Here is a 17,889-nt window from a genome sequence, read left to right as displayed (position 1 = left end):
CCGCTGTTGTCTGGCCACACCAGCCGCCGTTGTCTGGCCACACCAGCCGCTGTTGTCTGGCCACACCAGCCGCTGTTGTCTGGCCACACCAGCCGCTGTTGTCTGGCCACACTAGTAGATCTATGGCCACACCAGTCGCTGTTGTCTGGCCACACCAGCCAATGTCTGGCCACACCAGCCAATGTCTGGCCACACCAGCCACTGTTGTCTGGCCACACCAGCCAATGTCTGGCCACACCAGCCAATGTCTGGCCACACCAGCCGCTGTTGTCTGGCCACACCAGCCGCTGTCTGGCCACACCAGCCGCTGTTGTCTGGCCACACCAGTCGCTGTTGTCTGGCCACACTAGTAGATCTATGGCCACACCAGTCGCTGTTGTCTGGCCACACCAGCCACTGTTGTCTGGCCACACCAGCCGCTGTTGTCTGGCCACACCAGTCGCTGTTGTCTGGCCACACCAGTCGCTGTTGTCTGGCCACACTAGTAGATCTATGGCCACATCAGTCGCTGTTGTCTGGCCACACCAGCCACTGTTGTCTGGCCACACTAGTCTTGTCACTTACAGCTGCCCAAACCCCATCAGCAGCCGTCCTACAGACCGTTGACATTAAAGAAAACAAAAAAACTCAATACATTTTATTATAAACATTTATTGTAAGAGAATACATGGCCAAAAAAACAGTTAAAGCATAGAAAATAATGATACCAGTATAGACCAGCAACCAGAAAAAATGGAAGGTGTTAGCACCGTCTAAATCAGCTTACGTCATGGCCTGACACTACATGGCCATCCTGGCAACATTTGCATGTCACACTTTATGGCCGTCCTGTCAACCGGGTGGCCTAAACTATCCTTTATTGGATGGCCCAACCAACCCGATCTGATCGTGCAATAGGACTGTCTTAATAAAGCACTGGAGTTTGACACCATCGTGACTCAGTTCAAGCATGAACAAATAAGAAAGGCAGGCAAATCAACACAAGTTTCAACCAATAGCCAGCAAGCTTAGAAATCCCTAGCTACAAATTTGGCGTTCCTAAATGCGTGGACAAGTGGGGGAAAAATAAACTGGATAAAAAATTATTTGACATTATTTCATCAATTTAATCAGAAATTGCTTAGGGTTAGTGGACAATCTGGGCAAGGTGCAGTAAAACATAAGCCTATAAATCTTCTAGCCAACATATGTTAGACAAGCCCCTAGCCAACATGCTTCAGACAGAAGCCTCTAGCCAACAGACGTATGACAGGCCCTATCTAACAAATGTCAGAAGCCCCTATATCAAATGTCAGACCCATAAATGACAGACTGATGCAACAATAAACAGCTGGGTAGGCACTGAGTTAATAAGATGTCAAAAAGTAGCTCCTACTTTCTCTCATGGAATGATATTGCATAGTCCTGTAGGAGCACAGTGGGACCTCACACACAACCTCACATGACCTCACACAACCTCACATGACCTCTTGCACACATTCATTTTTCATTGACACAATTACATTCTTATTGGAAATGACATGTTTAAATTCAGCACCCAGACAGACAGACAAATCCCACCATGTCCTACGAGGGTAACAAAATAGCATGATCAATTATTTGCATTTAATGGCTGGATGGCACAACAAGTGATGGTGTGAGAAGGTTCGATGTAGACCACTTTGACCCAGTGGAAGAAAGATGTTCTGTGAGTAAAGGAGAACACGTTAGCAGATGACTAATTCTGTCATGGTTCATTGCAACATCTCCACTTCAGAACTTGCTCTTAGCTGATTCACACAATAGCCTATTTATACAATGGCTGTATTTCACATTCTTAACTACATCTGGTTATGTATAAAATAGTTTATTTTTATCTATAACTTGATGTAAACAAAAAACAGTGTGTATCAAAATAAAATAAAATACAATAGTTTATTTTTACATATTTAAAAGTTTTCAATGCATGTTATAAATTGCGTACAATAAATATAAATGATGCATATCATCAGCAGTACAATAAAAAACCCATCTGAATAAAACAAAGTATGATGAAGCTGGGATAACCACAACATATAAATAAACAGAAAGTACAACAACAACACGGCCACCAACATGCAACACTATGGAGATGTGAACAATACTCAGCTACAACATGCAAGCCACAACTCTGTAACCACTAGCGACAGCTCTGTAACCACTAGCGACAGCTCTGCAACCACTAGCCACAGCTCTGTAACCACTAGCGACAGCTCTGTAACCACTAGCGACAGCTCTGTAACCACTAGCGACAGCTCTGTAACCACTAGCCACAACTCTGTAACCACTAGCGACAGCTCTGTAACCACTAGCAACAGCTCTGTAACCACTAGCAACAGCTCTGTAACCACTAGCAACAGCTCTGTAACCACTAGCTAATGACACTTCACACAAGAGACCAACGTTAAGGGAACAAGGGGAGACTCCAAATATTGTATAGCCTCACTCTACGCCAGCCTTCTCCAACCCACTCTAGGCAAATTGCTCATGATTTAACTTTATCTTCCCAGTCTATATTTCATGATCCAAAACTAAAGGCTACCTCCTTCTTCCTGATCCATGGATGTACTAGCTAACAAACAAGACTGCAACAACCTACTCAACCAGATGGGGAGTTTACATCAAGAAAAAAGCAATCAACAGATGGAAGGTCAGGGGAAGATAATCATGGATAAATTATTGTGTAAAATGTATACAACTCTTGAAACCAAAGAGAATGATATGTCCGCCACCACCGTGCAAGACTGTAATGTGTCAACAAATGTAACAGCATTGCCACTTCTCAAATGCCAGTACGATGAAAACTAGAATCTTGATCTTGAACGACACATGTTCAATATAAATCTACAAGCTCAGTGGTATTTCTATGTATGCAAGTAACAGATGGTGAGAACAAGACATGATCAAAAGGCCAAAAGCCCAGTAAATAATACATTTGCATTAAGCTTGTAAAGAACTTTCATCAAATGTCAAAGTTTTATATCAAATATAAAAAAAACCACAATGATGAAACAATGCATGTTGCTGCAAAACATTGAAACTTGACGCAACACAAATCCAATGTCACAGCCGCTTCATCCAGATTGTATTATGAGGAATACCAAATATTGCACATCAGTTTTCTCAAGCAGACACCTAAATACAGCACAGCTCGTAGATTGAATGTTCAAAGCTCCACTTGTGAAAATATAAGACATTCAAAGTTTTGTCCAAATCATTGACAATGTTTGCTCATGATAGTTCACAATCAACCTATCAATGTTCTCATAAGGCTGGTAGACAAAAAATAATTGTGTAAAAACTAGCAATGACAGCATTTGGTGAGAGCAAGAGATTCAGATAGATTTTCTCCATTTATATAAATACTCTTCTATTTGTTATCAAACATTTTTCTTAGTTCTGATTAGTACAAAACATAAAGCCAACTAACTAGATCTGTAATATCTTGAGGTATGTTTGTATAGTAAAATCCCTTCTTCTATTGAATTATTTGGATTGGTTTATGGTTTTTGAAGCAACCTTCTTTTTCCCTCTAGTGTTGGCACATTCATATGGTCATAGGGATATGAGGGTAGGGGAGCCCACAGCCTCAGAACTGCTCTCACTTGAGTTCCTCTGGACCTGGCTGGAACAGGACATGCCAGTTAGGGGGGTCAGGCCAGTCGAGCCATCCACCATACTGTCCAGGCCAGGACAGAAGAGGGACGAGGGCGTGATGGACACGCCAGAGGTCGGAGTGTTGATGGTCACTCCAGTAGCCGAGGTGACAGAGAGCATGCGAGCACGCTCCCTCTTGATGAGTGGCAGGGTGTTGGGGCGTGAGGTGATGACTGGGGTCTCCAGGCCCCCAGAGGCTGAGGTAGTCACCGCTGTGGACAGGTTGGTGGCAAAGGAAGATGATGTCTGGGACATGCTCAGGTTCTCAGGGGCAGGGGTGTCGTGGTGGGAGTGGGCCAGGGAGCCACAGGGTGGGTGGTGGTTGCCTGATGGCTCCTGCTTCACTTTGGAGCCTCTCAGCCTCTGGGCGTCCACCTTGCACAAGGGCTGGTGGGCCTGCAGGATGAACTCCAGCTGGTCCTTCTCCTGCTGCAGACTGTGGATCTCAGACTCCAGCTGGCTCTGCTCTGCCTCCAGCTTCTCAGTTTCCTGCACAGACAAACAGCAACGTATGAAGGAATGGTGGGGACAACAACAGAGCTGACACAAACAGCCACGTATGAAGGAATGGTGGGGGACAACAACAGAGCTGACACTAACAGCAACGTATGAAGGAATGGTGGGGGACAACAACAGAGCTGACACAAACAGCAACGTATGAAGGAATGGTGGGGGACAACAACAGAGCTGACACAAACAAACAGCAACGTATGAAGGAATGGTGGGGGACAACAACAGAGCTGACACAAACAAACAGCAACGTATGAAGGAATGGTGGGGGACAACAACAGAGCTGACACAAACAGCCACGTATGAAGGAATGGTGGGGTACAACAATGAACTGACACAAACAGCCACGTATGAAGGAATGGTGGGGGACAACAACAGAGCTGACACAAACAGCAACGTATGAAGGAATGGTGGGGGACAACAACAGAGCTGACACAAACAGCAACGTATGAAGGAATGGTGGGGGACAACAACAGAGCTGACACAAACAAACAGCCACGTATGAAGGAATGGTGTGGGACAACAACAGAGCTGACACAAACAAACAGCAACGTATGAAGGAATGGTGGGGGACAACAACAGAGCTGACACAAACAAACAGCAACGTATGAAGGAATGGTGGGGGACAACAACAGAGCTGACACAAACAGCCACGTATGAAGGAATGGTGGGGTACAACAATGAACTGACACAAACAAACAGCCACGTATGAAGGAATGGTGGGGGACAACAACAGAGCTGACACAAACAGCAACGTATGAAGGAATGGTGGGGGACAACAACAGAGCTGACACAAACAGCAACGTATGAAGGAATGGTGGGGGACAACAACAGAGCTGACACAAACAGCAACATATGAAGGAATGGTGGGGGACAACAACAGAGCTGACACAAACAAACAGCAACGTATGAAGGAATGGTGGGGGACAACAACAGAGCTGACACAAACAAACAGCAACGTATGAAGGAATGGTGGGGGACAACAACAGAGCTGACACAAACAGCAACGTATGAAGGAATGGTGTGGGACAACAACAGAGCTGACACAAACAGCAACGTATGAAGGAATGGTGTGGGACAACAACAGAGCTAACAAACTGTATTGACTAGACAAGTGCATGCCGCTGGACAAAGTGCTGTATGCTCACCTCAACCAGCTCATTGGTGTGGTCAACTCTCCTCTGTCTGCACTTGGCAGCTGCTATTTTATTGCGTTCTCGCCTCACTCGACGTCTTTCTTCTTCCTCTGGTGGAAGCTGAAAGTTAAAGTTAATCACATTAGAAAACTAGGACCAAATTACTTAACCCAGAATATCTTTCAGTAGAGACACATAAATTGGGGGGGGGGGGGGGGAGAGAGAGAGAGAGAGAGAGAAAGAATAACTGGGAAGAGTTAAAAAAAAGTGAGGCTAAGTGATCTCGAAACTTTGAATTTCCCCGATCTTTTAATTACAGAGCTTTCCGTGCTCAAGTTTAAACACAAAAGGGAAAAAAATAATTGCTTAGGTCCTAATTTAGTAATATTTTTAGAATCGTGTTTAGTATACGATCCGCCCCCCCCCCCCCCTATAAAAAAAGAACAACAAGTAAAGCGTCACACGCCGCGGCCGTTCGCGCCACAACTATCAAAACGTAATTAAAGTATGAGTCACAGAGGCCCATACCAAACGTGTGACATCATCTCGCCTGCACAGTGACCCCCTTTCCGTTAACCCAGGGGAGCGAACTACCACTTAGCTTCATCTGTTAAATCTTAGCCATTTTCTCCCCAAATGTCCGTCCATTCAGTGCCCAGCCAGCATCAAACAAGCTGGGTGGAGCCCGCTAGCTTCCCCCCCCCCCTATCTCCCCATCACATCGTCACAGAGATCAGAAAGATCGCGGCCCCAAAAAAACCGCTAACACTCAGGTGAACTTTCCTTTTATTTCTTTTCGGTTCGGGGACACGAAATGTTTGATCTGGGGACTAATCCAAAGGTCACGTGGAAGCGGTCACGTGGAAGCGGTCACGTGTTACGGCTGGGACATTCTACCAGTTAAAGTGTGAGCGGTCACTAAAACCTGCCCAAAGGGAAATTAACGCTGATATGGACCGGGAGCGCCCCCCCCCCCCCCCCGTTTAATGCGATGTTACCAAACAAGATTTCTGTAACAAATGTTGATCGCGCTGGACAATGATAACGTGCAACATAACGGGACGTTTCACCAGGGCGTCATAATGAAAGTTATGACGATCTATCCTGGAAGTGTTTTCAAACAGACTCTGGCATCAGCTGATGTGTGCCAGGACCAAGCTAGCAGACGCCGACTTGGTAAGAATGGATGGGGAGTAAACGGCCAGAGTCCCATGTACGCAGTGGTCACGGCGGTGGTTGATGTTGCCACTTGTAAGAGACCACCGAGCTCTAGCCACACCAACTGTCCGCTGTTGGAGCTAGCAGTGTTCACCAAGCCGGCCTCTACACGGGGGGGGGGGGGGGTGCTACAGCCGCTACCGTGGACAAATTCAATGCTAATCTCATTGTATGCTAATTACGGAGACAATAAGCCCGGCTGTATAAATGAAGGCCGTGTAATGAGGTGCCACCCACGACAGGGCGGGCGAGTCTAGCCGTGGGAATGAGAGCAAATCAAAAGCTCACAAGTCCCGACTGACATTTAGCGCTGGGACCTATCCACACTGACAATTGGCTATGGCATTAATGCTGTCTTGCCTTTAAATGTGCTCATTCAAAGCTACAATTACAATACTCAAATATCACAAATAAGATAAGGTCCGTTGTAAAATATGACAGAAAATTACGAATGAAAACACTAAATGGCATAATACTAGCCCATTCTTTAGGAGGTAGATTTACTAAAGATATCAGAGTGTAGCCCTTATGTGATAGTTATTGCCTTATTAAAAAACTATTTTATTGGTCATCTATATGTAGTCATTTGTACACATCCTTAGCCTAAGCCATTTTAAGATGGATGAGGACTGAATTTAAGTTATATTAGTATTATCAGCCTACAGCTGACCATATTTAAGGGTAGATCAGGGTAAATGGCACTGGGCCAGTGAAACAACACGTGTCAGGTCAAGAATGATCAAATTATCTGGTCAAAGATCAGGTCAGGGAATGGAGTGTTATAACATTCAATGCTTGACAAGATCAAATGATCTAGTCAAAGATCAGGTCAGGGAATGGAGTGTTATATCTTAGTTGAAAAGATCAAATGATCTAGGCTAAGGATACAACATTGCCTTGGCACAGTTTAAAACTGACTTGAATGACTCATACTGATAAGAGGTAAAAGATGGGGGTGAAACGGTGGAGGAAGATTAATTTCTTAAACAAGAGAATTATTCCCTCCAAGTTAGGTGAGAGCTATTGGCCCACATATCTCCTTGCTAAACAAGAAACCACTAGTTAGTAGCTCATTTATCCATAAGCTTTTGTTCTAAGTTTTCATCTCTGTGATATATGGTTTCATATGGTTGACTATCCCATCTGAATGAACCTTTTTTTTAACTGCTGAAATTGTTGGCCATAAATGATTTCAGAAACACAAATACCTACAAGCATTTTACCCAAACATATCTAAGAAGAACTTGAATAGCAAGTTCGATTGTGAATCATTCTTTTTTTTTACTACCGTTGTAGTAAGTTAATTATTATTTGGGTTGTATCCCAGTGATTGTCTAGGCTGCATCTACTGGTTCATGAGTGCTGGAGTGCTATGTGTACCCAAGGCCATGAAAAGTAACAATGGCAAATGCATGCACATGCTATAAATTATCAAAGAAAGTATTAGGAATGTACTGGCTTACCTTCTCATCTTTATTTCTTCTGGTATATTTTCGTTGTGGAGCAGCATTAATGGTTCCAGTAGATGTCACAATGATGTCAACATTCTTGTAGTCTTGTGATAAACGCCCTCGCTTAGCCCTGGGTTCCCATTCAGCATCTGAATACTCAGAAGAGTAATCTAGACTGTCTTGTGAAACATCGGCACTGTGACCAGGATCAACCACAGGAGGAACAAAGCCACTTTGTGTCACAGGATCACGGCTTCCATTTTGCTGATTTGAATGCAATTCCATAAATGTTTGTTCTATGTTAGCAAGTGTAGTTGGGGTCAGGGTTGGCGTTAGGCCAGTGCCAGATGAGACTAAGAAATTAGGCACATACTGAAAAGAAAACAAGTTGGAACTACTTTAAGATGGAGAATTTAAAATAAAAATATGATTTTCAAAGTACAGGAAAAAGTAAAACATTGATATAGGTAAAAAATATATAAAACACAAGTTACAACACGCTTGCTTTAAAATAGAGATCAAGTTAAAGTGCCAACCGGTGAATAGCTGGATGGCATAGAATGGTGATTTGGGTTCTGATGCTGTGGATAATAAAGTTGATTTCTTATTGGTTGCTGCTGATGTGTAGGAGGACCAATAATGTTATTATTATAGTTTCTCTGTGGCATTGCAGAATGCTGCTGGTGCTGCTGCATTTGAGAAGGATGGAGCTGCCTATGTGAAGAATACTGATAACCAGATGCTTGATATGGTGGGCAATAATACTCTGAGTAAACATTGAAGGGATTATGATAATCCATGGTCATGTTTTTTTTTGTTGACAATAAATTAAAGATCAAATTCAATACTGTCAGGCAGTTTTTCACAATGACTTATTTCCTTGAGAAAGCTATGTAGATCTAACATTCAAACCAGCCAAACAATAATATCACAGGCAGCAGTTTAATTGATTTTGATTATTATTCATAAAACTGAGTTTCTGTTGGAGGTGTTCCAACTCCAGTATAACAGTTGATCTTTTACACTGCTACTCCTTGAAAAAACTCCATTATAATTTTTAAATTTGCCAATTGTTTGTTTGCATTTTAAAATGTTACTGTTTGCCCTTTTTGTTTACAAACACTATTATTTTGTATTTAGGCATCTATTTATATTGGAAACAATCATTTATTTGTAGTCAGGTCCACGAAAATCCGCACTATGTAAGAAATCATCTACGAAAAATAGAACGCAATGAATGAAAGAGAGTAATATCCCTATGGATCTAGATCTAGTAGTGTTGCTCTGAAGTTTTGTGAGCATTATGACACTATTCATTCAAGTGCTATGTTAAAATACATTTACAACCACCTCCCTCAATCATCATCCATGCGACAATACTTAAAAGTGACCCCATCCCCCCCAAATTTCTGAGGTCATTCCCAGCCAATCAAAACGCTCCTTGGTCACACACTAGGCTGTCAGCCTGGCAAAAAGTCCTTATTCATTGCTTGTTTGCTAGTTTGGATGGCCTACGCGGAACTTTAAATTAGCCTCAGCTCTTTAAGGTTAAACCTACGTGCATATTTGTCCCATTACATAATATAAATATAGATCTAGATCTAGTAGTATTCTTGTAATCAAATGATGAGTAAGACAAAGAGGTTCCCTGGTTAAAAAACAAATTCCTCAATGGTGAAGTCGAAAATCGTCCGACCCGAAGGGTAGGACTGATTTTCGGTTTTCTTTCTAGATCTAGAAATTTATACAGTAAATCCTGTAAACATTGAGAGTCAAGCAGTTCCTAGACCTAGTAGGATTATTTTGATTTAATAAAATCGTACTTTTATTATAAATCCGAGCATAAGTGACTCAAAATAGATGAAACAAATATTCAACAAACTTACCGCTGACGAGCTTTCAACTCCGCCATTAGCCATTGAGGATAAAATGTCTGCCACGTATTTGGCAGACTCAAGATAGTTGCCAGAAGCTGTCGGTGTATCTGCTTGTGATGTGTACATTTTGAAGTTCTGCGAGTATAATTCCAAAATTTCAGGAATCCCAGGCTTTAATATGATGCGCCAAAATGTATTCACGATACAGTTCAAGACGGGTAACAAGAGAGGGAGATTCAAGGAATGAGTCACTACTTCGTTTTGAGACGGAAAACCCGCACAGCCGCTCATATAGTGACCTGAGTCACTGTGAATCATTTGCTATTTTTGGAAACATTACATCATTTTGTCATTTGTAGAACCGGTGTCACGTGACAATCTTTCGCCAAATTTGGCAAAGCTGCGTATCACGTCATGTTTATTTGGGTGAACTTCGGCCTTGTTTATGTTTAGAAAAATATTAAACTCTGTGTAAAATTTAAATACACATTATGTGAACTATCATTAATAAAATTATGTTGTTTTTTTTTTGCTTTTTTTAATGCACGCCTCTATTCTATTGTTAATTATCGTCAACGTATGTGCTCAGATTATTGATTTTTAAAAAAAGTTTTGAGGCTCTGTTTAGGTAATTTGATTAATTAACCATTTATATAACAGATGTATTTACTCAAAGAGGATTTATATTATTATTTTAACAGTAACAAAGTTGTTTAAATAAATTAGTAACATTTTTTTGTTTCTCAAGTAATACATGCCGTTAAAGCAAAATCGTAAAACTACCCCTGCGTGAACCTTTTTGGAAAAACCGAAGACCTATTTTTATCTGGTGATGTCATCTAGCCATGCGCAATGCTTTTTGCTGGTGCTATTCCAAGGTTGATAAAAATTGTTGGGCCTTGACTTACGTAACACATCCGCTACGGCGCATGGCTTCATAAACAAAAATAAGCATAGCCTAATAACAAAATACGTATGCTAATTGTCTAAATTTACCATAAATAGATTATATAATTATAACACAATTTAGCGTAACGTTTTTAAAATTAATTAAAAGAGGCCCTGACGTATTAAAAATATTTTAGTTAAATAGTTAACCTACTTCAGTATTTCCTAAGGACAGGGGCAGGGGGGTCGGGTGCATGGTGGTCATCCACATGTTGTCTTTAACATCGAAGTGCTAACAATTTAAATCAAACATAAAACTCGTATCCTGCGTGTAAAAAGTAAAATTAAGACGGCAGTGCTCGTGATTTTAAAAAACAACAGAACAACGTGTAAATAAAGCACTAGTAACGTCATGATATGTAACGATTTTTACTCCCTCCCACGTCACTAACAGTGTTTCTTCCAGGCATCTCTTCGGGAGGGGGGGGGGGGGGGCGAAGAAAGTCTTTACACCGGTCACTAATCTTCATTAAAAACCAGGACCCAACACCTAAAATGACGTCACACCTCAGCCTACCACAACTCTCAAAACTGTAATTTAAAAAACAAAAAAAAAAAAAACAACCGCAAATTAAAAACAAAAAATTTACTGAGCAACCTCAGCGTTGAGTAGGCCTCAATTGGTTTTCATTTTAGGTTTTTATAAGAATGATGCAGTCAGTGGCGTAGCGAGGTCGGGTGTCACCCGGTGCGGCACTTAATGGTGTCACCCCCAGAGGCGTAGCGACCCTTCCCGGGGAAAAACTTTCAAATTTTCGATTTGCACACCCCCCCCCCCACCCCTCAAACTTTTGATTGCACCCCCCCCCCTCAAGTTTTTCTCTATATACTTTGCTATTTTTTTGCCTTGGTGTAGCCCCCCTAAATGGTGTCACCCGGTGCGGTCCGCATCCCCCGCCCCCCCCCCCCTCGCTACGCCTCTGTATGCAGTCAATGTTTTACTCTTACCATTTTTATCTTCAATTTTCGCTGAATCTGATCTGGATATATTTTGCTATCACATAATCAGTGATTTACTGCGATTAAAAAAATTAATCGGCTGAATTTAATAAAAGGGGGAGACAAGTGAACTAAATTAGAACCTGGCATACACACTTTTTTCTGAAGCGCAAAGATCTCCCTATATGTATTGTAAATAATAATTAGGCTTATTATTAAAACTTTTTAAAAAAAATATAGGGCATATATAGATATTTATCACTGAAATTATTTTGTACTTTAACTTCATATGACAAAGCTTTTATTTTGTTTTAAAGAACAAAAATATGAAATAAAAATATATGTACGGTAGACCTATATAAAACGTCTACTACAAGCTTTAATATATGCACTAAAAAGATGGATATAAAGTTATTTCTTTAAATATAATAATTGTCATGTTCTATTAATAGTAAGCATTGTTTCGATGCAGGCCTACTTATTGTTCTTCACATAATCTAAGAGTATTCCCTTCAAATTCAAGAGGGGCGAAGGGTCGAATAAAAACAATATTAGACATAAGATAGTGTATTCACATTTGATAAAGTGTATTGAAAGAATAGTCTAGAAATTTTCAAACGTGTGTATTTATTTTGTTGATTCCTTAGTGCTACCCACATGTACACGGAGGCAACATCTTGTGGTCATAGGGGGAGTACCTGTGGTCAATGGCCTTCAACTGGAGGGAGTACCTGTGGCCAATGGCATTCAACTGGAGGGAGTACCTGTGGTCAATGGCCTTCAACTGGAGGGAGTACCTTTGGTCAATGGCCTTCAACTGGAGGGAGTACCTGTGGCCAATGGCCTTCAACTGGAGGGAGTACCTGTGGCCAATGGCCTTCAACTGGAGGGAGTACCTTTGGTCAATGGCCTTCAACTGGAGGGAGTACCTTTGGTCAATGGCCTTCAACTGGAGGGAGTACCTGTGGTCAATGGCCTTCAACTGGAGGGAGTACCTGTGGTCAATGGCCTTCAACTGGAGGGAGTACCTTTGGTCAATGGCCTTCAACTGGAGGGAGTACCTGTGGCCAATGGCCTTCAACTGGAGGGGGTACATGTGGTCAATGGCCTTCAACTGGAGGGAGTACATGTGGTCAATGGCCTTCAACTGGAGGCAGTACCTGTGGTCAATGGCCTTCAACTGGAGGGAGTACATGTGGTCAATGGCCTTCAACTGGAGGGAGTACATGTGGTCAATGGCCTTCAACTGGAGGGATTACCTGTGGCCAATGGCCTTCAACTGGAGGCAGTACCTGTGGCCAATGGCCTTCAACTGGAGGGAGTACATGTGGTCAATGGCCTTCAACTGGAGGGATTACCTGTGGCCAATGGCCTTCAACTGGAGGCAGTACCTGTGGCCAATGGCCTTCAACTGGAGGGATTACCTGTGGCCAATGGCCTTCAACTGGAGGGAGTACATGTGGTCAATGGCCTTCAACTGGAGGGAGTACATGTGGTCAATGGCCTTCAACTGGAGGGATTACCTGTGGCCAATGGCCTTCAACTGGAGGCAGTACCTGTGGCCAATGGCCTTCAACTGGAGGGAGTACATGTGGTCAATGGCCTTCAACTGGAGGGAGTACATGTGGTCAATGGCCTTCAACTGGAGGGAGTACCTTTGGTCAATGGCCTTCAACTGGAGGGAGTACATGTGACCAATGGCCTTCAACTGGAGGGAGTACCTGTGGTCAATGTCCATCAGATGGTGTGGTGGTGACGAACCCCAATTGAGCCCCGCCCTTTTACGCTACTGTACTGGTGTCAGGCCGTACCTACATCACGGTGTGGGCACTCTTTACCCCCGCCCCCTTGCACGTCCATCGCCGCTACACGAATGATTTATATCCGCCTCCCCCCCCCACCCCTCTGGCAAAAAATGTCAAACTTGCAGGTGGCGACCCCCCCCCCTCTCCCCCCACATCGATACGTCCAATCATGAGCTGCTATCAGATCAGGTGCGTATCGGGTATGTCAAATATTCAATCAAGACGGACTGGTGAAACAATGACCGGCCAGGTACATTAGCCACATACCTGAGCTGTGTGACAGGTGATCCGTGTGGTTGAGCCCCCACAGCCAGGACCCACACACTTTGATTGCTGGCTTTCGCTGGGTTTAACTTAACAAGTTCCGTACTTAAAATATTTTACTTCTCGGAAATTCCATCAACAACGGACAGCAAAGTTTTTTTATTCGGTGACGTGAAATGTAGCTAGTGTAGCTTTATACCGCAATTATTATTTTTTAATGATTTGAAAATAGCTACATATTGATAGGCTGCCTAAGATTACGCGAAAAGAAATTTTTTTACTTCTAAAAAACTACTTGTGATAAGTTTTTACTTATGTCATTAGCCCTGAACACTGTGATGTCATGGCATCTATACCGTAAAATATAACTGGACAATGCTGTGACAACCCCCTACATAAACACCATTGACAACCACCGACATGGCTAACCCCGCTTTCACTTTCACACACCCCCACACACACAAACACACATACACACACAACATAAAACACATGCCCTATTCTGTGTCACCACCATACATGTGACGTAAGATGTACTTAATTAAGTAGTTAATTAAAAGCTGGCAGTCGTTTATTTTGGTGTTCCCTACCTGGATGACGTCACGTCTACACCCCCACCCCCACACCGTTGACACTGCTGTCTGATACGTTTGTGTCCCCTTTTCTTCGTGCTTCCATTTTGCCTGATCTATATCTAAGGTCTTTATTTTGCCTGATCTATGTCTGAGGTCTTCATTTTGCCTGATCTATATCTGAGGTCTTCATTTTGCATGATCTATATCCGAGGTCTTCATTTTGCCTGAGGTCTTGATTTGGGAAATTATTTGTAAAGATTTGGGAATCCATTTAAATGTCTGTTTCCATTTTTGTTCCCAGGTCAAAGAGACCCTGTTCTCCAGTTTCAGCCATTAAAGACGTGGAACGATGTGGCGTAACTCTACAGGTACCCACACCCCTTCAAACGTCGCCTGTCTCAATGTACGAGTCTACACGTCGTTGTTATCAGAAGTGTAGCAGATCTGTAGCAGAAAAGTTTTGTTACTCTAAACATGCCAATCCTTTAGCTCATATACGAATATCTTACAAGTAAAATATAAAATATAAAGTTGAAAACAGGGGAACTAACTCTAATTAACTTAAATGTGACCATGTTAACACTGTATTACTTCCCTTTTTAAATATTTAAAATACAGACACGATTGGCGTGTTTAACAATGTCTGATTATGATATACGAGCCGACCCGCGGCGTATCATACGCCGCTATTTAGTTGTTTTTTCTACTTTTCAGTAATTCATAATTTGTGAATTCGACAGTACTAATGCTGCCTCTGAAAATATTTGCTTTAAAACACTAAACCCCCATTCCCCCCCCCCCCTGAAAACAGCCTCCTCTTAGTTACCTCCTCTAAGTTTAAAATAGTTTCAAACTGAATTATCTGCCCCTAATAGCCGTCACCAAACCCTGCTCTACGATTGTTTTGTAAACATTTAGAGTGAACTACAGCTCATCAGACCATGCGGGGGTGGGGGAGGTTGATTTATGCCTAGTGAGGAAGAGAGGGGATTGCAAGGCGCGTTTGCAGCTTGTTTTCAAACGGCTCCCAGAAGAGAAATATATATATACGAGCCGGCCCGCGGCATAACATACGCCGCTATTTAGTTGTTTCTAATTTTCAATAATTCATAATTTGTGAATTCGACAGTACCAACGCTGACACTGAAAATATTTCTTTAAAACACTATAAGTAGCTCGTTAAGGACCATAACACCCCCCCCCCCTTCCTTCTCCCCCCCCCCCCCTACGTTTAAAATCGTTGGCTCTGCTTGTAAACATTTAGAGTGAACACAGCTCACTAAAACCATGTAGGGGTGGGGAGGTAGGGAGAGCGTTTGCAGCTTGTTTTCTAACGGCTCGAAGAAGAGAATTATATATATAGACGAGCCGGCCCGCGGCATAACATACGCCGCTATTTAGTTGTTTCTAATTTTCAATAATTCATAATTTGTGAATTCGACAGTACCAACGCTGACACTGAAAATATTTCTTTAAAACACTATAAGTAGCTCGTTAAGGACCATAACCCCCCCCCCCCCCCTTCCTCCCCCCCCCCCCCCCCCCCCTACGTTTAAAATCGTTGGCTCTGCTTGTAAACATTTAGAGTGAACACAGCTCACTAAAACCATGTAGGGGTGGGGAGGTAGGGAGAGCGTTTGCAGCTTGTTTTCTAACGGCTCGAAGAAGAGAATTATATATATATATATATATATATATATATATATATATATATATATATATATATATATATATATATATATATATAATAGGCCCTATATAAAATGAATGTCATGGTGCAGTGTTCCTTATAAATTGTTCTTCTGATTTCATATTTGAGACAAGCAACACCAACAAAACAAGTTAATCAAAAACCCAATACCGCCTGCACTGTTGCACTGTGACCTACCACAACACGTGCAACTCATAAAAACATCAGGACTTGTAATCTGTATTTGTTAGAATTACGGCATACTATCAGTACTGTAATCTGTATTTGTTAGAATTACGGCAAACTAGTTCCAGTCCAGTGTGGCGCCTAAATTCTTGTGTTCAGTTCATCATGAAGAGGGGAATTACACAATAGACACGACAGAAAGGACAGAGACTAACGCAAGGGGAGTAACGTGGGGAACACTGAGTTAACCCAGGGGGGGGGGATAACTGCCTTAACAAAAGAAATACAGACAAACAACAAAGGTATACACAAACAAAAACAAAGATGAGTAAACACAAGGAAAGGGGAGTAACAGACTTTAATGGGAATCAACACAAAAACAAGGGGAGTGACAACAGCAACAACAAAGAGAGAGAAATCAAAGTGAAAACAACAAAGTAAAGGTACAGCAGGAAATGTTTGAACTTTGGCGGTGGGAGTTGAGGCCCTTCTTTTATGGTAGACTCTGATTTTACAGTGAGATCCTTATTGTTTTATGGTGAGACTTATTGTTTTATGGTGAGACTTATGGTGAGACAGTGAGACCCTTATTGTTTTACGGTGAGACTTATTGTTTTATTATAAAAGGTTTGTTTTACGGTGAGACTTATGGTGAGACTTATTGTTTTACGGTGACGCCGCTGATGGATTCAGATCACGTGTCGCACACCCCACTGTTTCGTCACTAGTCATCTAGCTGGACCAGACGACGCGTGTCACGGCTATTTATAGATCTGTTAATGACTCAGTAATCTGTGTGCCACCTGAGTGGGACTGGTATTTTGGTTTGAATATATTATCTTCGTGTCAATAGCCGTGTTAACTTCATGCTCATTGTCTACTTGATTTAAATCCCTTTATCATATTATTTGTGGATTTGATTTATCTCCCTCTCACCCCACCTATCCAACCCATCCACCCCCACCTGACCAACCCATCCACCCCCACCTATCCAACCTATCCACCCCCACCTGACCAACCCATCCACCCCCACCTATCCAACCCATCCACCCCCACCTATCCAACCCATCCACCCCCACCTGACCAACCCATCCACCCCCACCTATCCAACCCATCCACCCCCATCCATCCAACCCATCCACCCCCACCTGACAAACCCATCCACCCCCACCTGACCAACCCACCCACCCCCACCTGTCCAACCCATCCACCCCCACCTGTCCAACCCATCCACCCCCACCTGTCCAACCCATCCACCCCCACCTACCCAACCCATCCACCCCCACCTGACCAACCCATCCACCCCCACCTGACCAACCCATCCACCCCCACCTGATCAACCCATCCACCCCCACCTGATCAACCCATCCACCCCCACCTGACCAACCCACCCACCCCCACCTATCCAACCCATCCACCCCCACCTGATCAACCCATCCACCCCCACCTAACCAACCCATCCACCCCCATCCATCCAACCCATCCACCCCCACCTGACCAACCCATCCACCCCCACCTGACCAACCCATCCACCCCCACCTATCCAACCCATCCACCCCCACCTGACCAACCCATCCACCCCCACCTGACCAACCCATCCACCCCACCTATCCAA

The 17,889-nt window shown here is 43.1% G+C and overlaps 1 protein-coding gene across 2 annotated transcripts; it reads right to left on the bottom strand.

The window, feature by feature from the left end:
- Positions 1-641: 641 nt before the first annotated feature.
- Positions 642-10,345, bottom strand: LOC131946427 (protein FosB). Of its 2 annotated transcripts, none has more exons than XM_059307189.1 (4): positions 9,877-10,345; positions 8,003-8,362; positions 5,334-5,441; positions 642-4,164 (listed from the first exon to the last, which is right to left on the bottom strand). In XM_059307189.1, exons 1-4 carry the CDS (start codon positions 10,183-10,185, stop codon positions 3,574-3,576), a joined length of 1,368 nt encoding a protein of 455 aa, XP_059163172.1. In that variant the 5' UTR covers positions 10,186-10,345; the 3' UTR covers positions 642-3,573. The 2 variants fall into 2 exon arrangements, with proteins under 2 accessions (XP_059163172.1, XP_059163180.1); XM_059307197.1 differs by lacking the exon at positions 9,877-10,345 and adding an exon at positions 8,527-9,607.
- Between the last annotated feature and the right edge of the window lie 7,544 nt (positions 10,346-17,889).

Source organism: Physella acuta, unplaced genomic scaffold (assembly GCF_028476545.2).
Source record: "Physella acuta isolate Inbredline_101_S28 unplaced genomic scaffold, ASM2847654v3 ptg000051l, whole genome shotgun sequence".
NCBI lineage: Eukaryota > Metazoa > Mollusca > Gastropoda > Physidae > Physella > Physella acuta.
This window is presented reverse-complemented; position numbering and strand designations above follow the sequence as displayed.